Source organism: Plasmodium gaboni, chromosome 7, assembly GCF_001602025.1.
Source record: "Plasmodium gaboni strain SY75 chromosome 7, whole genome shotgun sequence".
Lineage (NCBI taxonomy): Eukaryota > Apicomplexa > Aconoidasida > Haemosporida > Plasmodiidae > Plasmodium > Plasmodium gaboni.
This window is the reverse complement of record NC_031487.1, coordinates 1,037,473-1,043,240: the sequence shown is the minus strand read 5'-3', so window position 1 is coordinate 1,043,240 and position 5,768 is coordinate 1,037,473. Positions and strand designations below refer to the sequence as shown.

At 20.7% G+C, this 5,768-nt stretch overlaps 1 protein-coding gene across 1 annotated transcript; it reads right to left on the bottom strand.

The window, feature by feature from the left end:
• Positions 1-168: 168 nt before the first annotated feature.
• Positions 169-4,212, bottom strand: PGSY75_0730300 (transcription factor with AP2 domain(s); the record flags this gene model as incomplete). Its single annotated transcript, XM_018785139.1, has 1 exon — positions 169-4,212. One exon carries the CDS (start codon positions 4,210-4,212, stop codon positions 169-171), a length of 4,044 nt encoding a protein of 1,347 aa, XP_018642640.1.
• Positions 4,213-5,768: the final 1,556 nt, after the last annotated feature.

Sequence of the window (5,768 nt, the reverse complement as noted above, 5' to 3'; positions counted from 1 at the left end):
GGACACTGTCATATTAGACTTTTAATTTTTTTTTTTTTTTTTTCTTTTTCTTTTTCTTTTTTTTTTGGTATTTTTTTAAAATATATATTTTTTCATATGGTCTATAATAATAAATATATATATATATATATATATACATATATTTTTTTTTTTGGTACTGCAAAATATTTATTCAACTTTTTCGCTAGCTGCACCAGAAAAAAAAGAAGACCATTCTAAAGCTTCGATAATAAATAATTGTTTCCTTAAAGAAATATTATGAGGGAGTGTATGATAAATTATAAATTTGTGGAAGAGTGATATATATGGTCTTAACTGTGAAATGTTTTTTACAGATGTAATAAATTTAAAATGTTTATCTAGTAATGTATTATAATTTTCAAACTTTTGTTTATCAATTAATTTCATTTTAATTTCTGGTAAGGATTTATGTTTGATATTACTTAGAATCATTTCAATAGCTTCTTGTGTTATTTTTAAATATTTATCATTGGATATTTTCATTTCTCCTGTTCCAACATTTTCATTATTATTATCCATTGAAAAATCATTATTTTTAATTCTCACTTTTTCAGAATTATTACTATTATTATTATTATTATTGCCGTTGTTGTTATTGTTGTTGTTGTTGTTGTTATGTTTCACTTTATTATTATTATTATTAACAGATGTTTCTAGTTCAAGATTATCCAATGCATTTTTATCTACATTAATTAGATCAGATAATTCATCTTTTTCCTCATTACGTAAACCTAATCTATCATTTAATAAATATTCATAATCATCATGCACATTTACCTTTTCAAATGTTTTTCTACAATATATAGCTTTTTCCCTAGCTTCATAAAATCCAAGTTCTTCAATAGAAAATTTTTTATGAACAACAAAAGTACTAACCCAACTTTGAGATAATTCATCATATCCAACACCTTCACATCTTGGTAATTTTGCAGCTTTTTTTATGTGAGAAGTACCATTGACTTTTATTTGATTCCATCTATTTCTTGGTTGAATTTCTGGTAAGTTAAATAGTTTTTCAGCTTGTTTCCTACAACTAACAGCTCTTTCTCGTGCATTTTCAAATCCATATTGACTAATAGGGAAATAATGTTTATGATATTTACCGTCAATTTTCCAATGTGCAATCCATCTTTGTCTATTCTTATCAAAACAAACACCTCCAACCCGTGTTATTTGAGATACTTTATTTAATACTTCTTTCTTTTCATCATCAAGTATTTTACTATTTCTTTCATGTTTCACTTTACTTCTTTTTTTACTAATTTTCTTTTGAACTCCAGGTTCTAAATGTTTATTTTGACCATCGGAGCTATTTCTTTTTAATTCGAAAAAATTCGGATCAAAAACATCCATCCCTTCTTCTTTACTATTTTCTTGAGTACCATTCATATCCAAATCATTTGCATCATACATTATGCTATCCTTCATTTTTCCTGTATCATTTAAAGAAATATTGGATAATGGATCTTCATTGGTACTATATGAATCTTGATTACATCTATTCTCAATATGGTTCTTATTATTCGTAGTTTCCATATAAGTGTTTATATAATTATTTATATTATTATATACATTTTCATCACCATTGCAACTTATACTATTATTATTATTATCATTATTATTACTTACATTATTATTTTTAATATTATTTGTAAGCCCGTTACCTCTGTTAATCATATTTTCATACATAACACTTCCATCTTCTGGCATTATCATATCGCATTTATTATTTGAAACATTCCCATTATTAAGAGTTAATCCTTCATCATGATTCATATATCCATTATTGCAATTATCATCATATCCTTCGTTATTACTATTATTTACACTCATGTTACAACTGTTTTCAAAATAGTTAGTACTAATTTCACTCTTATTTGTAGTATGATGACCAATGTGTTTATTATATTTAACAGAATTAATCATATCTCCTTCTATTATATCTTTTTTCAAATCCTTTTCATTATTACTATCTTTTTCTTCATATTTATAACTATCATTACTATTATTATACTCATCGTTATCTTCATCATTATCTTCCATTTCTTCGTTATCACTCATATTATCATCTTCATTATTATTATTGTTATCATCTTCATCCTCCTCTTCTTCATCATCATCATTATTATTATTATTACTACTACCATTTCCATCATTATTGTTATTGTCCTTATTGTTGTTGTTATTATTGTTACCATTATTGTAACCATTATTATTATTATTACTACCATTGTTATTATTGTTATTATTATTATTATTACCACAATCATCATCATTATTATTATTATTATTGTTATTATCATCTCCATTATTATTATTACTATTATAGCTACTGTTACTGTTATATCCATTATTATTATCTGTGCTATCATTATACCCATTGTTATTATAATTGTCACTACTACTATTGTTATAATTATCATTACTTCCGTTACTATATCCATTATTATTATCATCGTTATAATTACTACTACATCTTTTCATATATGTATCATTTCCATTGTTTCCTAAAATGTTATAAATACTTATTTCTGATTGTTCTTCTTCATCTTTATTCTCATTTTTCAAAGAATCCATTTCACTGTTAAAAATATTATCCTCATTAGGATTTATGAATTCCACTGTTTTCTCAAAATGGCTATTATTACTATTATTATTATTATTATTATCCATAGAAATTAATTCCTTCATATTTATACATTTCATAACAATATCATCCATATTATTAAAATGATGATAAATAATATATTTAATATTACTACTATATATATTTTTTTCATTTTTATGATAATTATTATGATTATCCCTCGTTATATACATTTCATGCATATTTGAATTGTCTTGCCTTGATAACACTAACATATTAATGGAATTTATATAGTCCTTATGAATATTATCATATATCCCTCTAAAGTTTTCCATTGTGTCGAAATGATTTTCAATTAATTCCAAGGGTTGTTTATTTTCCAAAATATAAGTTTCATATCCACTTTTCAAATTATTATTATTATTACTATATATACAATGTTTCCTCATGTTTGGACCTTGTTCATATAAGTTTTTGCTACAACCAATAATATCAAATGAAGATGATTTCTTTACATCACTAAAGGAATTTATATATTCCACAAATTCTGATTTATCATAATCCAAAATATTTTCAAAGTAAGGAACAATTTGGCTATTACCATTAAAAATACCACTTGCATTAATAATATTATCTTTGCTATTATTTATGTTATTCATATTACTCATATTACTCATATTATTAACACTTTGGAGATTATTTTGAATATTCGGATAAAGTCTGTCCTCAATTATCCTATGCATATAATCCTCATATTGGGAAAATCGGCTAGCTAAGTTTCTGGATTTGTGTCTTCCAAATTTTTCAACTGGAAAAATAGATATAACTGTTTTATTGCTACATTTATCCAACATGGCAAAAAGATAAGCATTTAATTTCTCCACATAGAAACATCCAGAAATATTATCAGAAGATAAGTTGCCGATTATAAAATTAGAAAATACATTATTATAATTATTATTATTTTTATTATTCTTTCCTAAATAATTAAAAGTAGGCTTAAATATAAATGATGAATCTTCTTCATCATCCCAATTTTTATCCATATATTTAGATTCATCCAAATTCCATACAGGATTTCCTCTTTTTTCGGATTCCATATATTGTTTTAAAGCCTCATTATTTTCATTCAAAAAAGATAAATAATCTTTTTTTTCTTTAATCAACAATCCTTGTAGGATATCTTCACCATCTATTTGTGATGATCTTTTAATTGTTGATTTATCTTTTGTTCCAAAATTTTCTTCCTTATCTCTATTTTCTTCATCTATTCTTCTACAATATTTAAAATGTTCTGCTTTTACTAATAAAATAAAAACAGATATATCATATCCTAAATATAATTCTCCATCAACTAAAAATGAATAGACGAAATCATAAGGAACCTTATTCAAATTAATATTCACATTTGAACAGCATTTTAAAAAATTCAATAAATCTGATGATACATATATAGATTTATTTTCCAAATTTTTTATGTCTAATAAATTTACATATTCCAAATTATTATATAATCTCTTTTCCTTTTCTTCTTTCAAATTCTCCAAATCTGAATATTTTCCAAAAGGAGTATTTATATTATGATACTCTACTTCTAACACCATATTCTTCTTTTTTTATTCTCCCTCTCTAATATGTCTATGAGAATATTTATATGATGTACGTAAATATATATATATATATATAATTTTGATTATTAAAACAATGAAATAATAATATAAATATAAATTAAAAAAAAGAAAAACAACTATATATTCATATATATATATATATATATATATATATACAAATATTATAATATACTTTTCTTTTTATATATATAAGAAAAAAAAAAAAAAAAAAAAAAAAACATATGATTTATATAATATTAAATAAAATATTCATATAAACCATTTTCATAAAAAAAATAAAAGTGTAATATTCACAAATATGTGTCCATATATTAATATTCTTATAAATATATATACATAAATATATATATAATTTTTTTTTAACTTAAATAAATCTATATGTATAACAGCATAAATATGAAAAAAAAAAAAAAAAAAAGAAAAAAAAAAAGAAAGAATTAAAGAAATTCAAATTCCTTTTATTCTTTTCTTTTATTTTTTTATCTTTCTGCTTTCTTTTTCTATATTCAATAACATATGTAACACAAGTATTATTTAAATAAAGTGAATATTAATATATATACATATATTATATAAATATATATATATATATATATATATATATAAACTTAAGATAATTCACGAAAGATTAAAAGTAAATTAAAAATATTAAATGATTAAATAAGGAATATTTTACTCTATTAGAAAAAAATTATGAATAATAAAAAACAATATCTATATATAACTTTACCATAAAAACATTCATAAACATAATCTACAGATTCATATATATTATATGTAACAATATATTGTATATGAATATAACTATGTATTATATATAATATGTTCTCTCTATCTAAATATATATATGAGAAACTGCAAATATTAAGAAACAAAAAAAATATAAAAATTAAAAAAAAAAAAAAAAAAATTAATAAAAATATATATATATATATTATAAAAAAATAATTACAGTTGTATTCTTCCTGATTTTCCCATCTGTCTATCTATATATATATGAGTTTATATTGTTAAATATATAAGTGTATATTTATGTATAAATATGTAAAAAATATTATATGTATATTACGTTATGTAAAAAAAAAAAAATTATAATGTAGAAAAATATGGATAATAAAATATTTAAGAAAATAAAATATAATACATATATATATATATATAAAGAATATGTATAATTATATATATATATATATATATATATATATATATATGTATATGTATATATATACCTTGGTCTTTTTAAAAAAAAAAAAATAAAATACTAGCACGTAAAATTATATAATATACGTTGGTCTTTTTAAAAAAAAAAAAATAAAATACTAGCACGTAAAATTATATAAATTATTAAAAATGAATGCATATATATAAAATTATTATATATATATATATATGTATGTATAGTATATGTATAAAATTATGAACATGTAAATATATTATAATAAAAAAGTATCCCAACAATGTAAATAAAAAAAAAAAAAAAAAATCAAATAATTAAAAAAATTTTTCTCACATCATGATAAAAGAAAAAA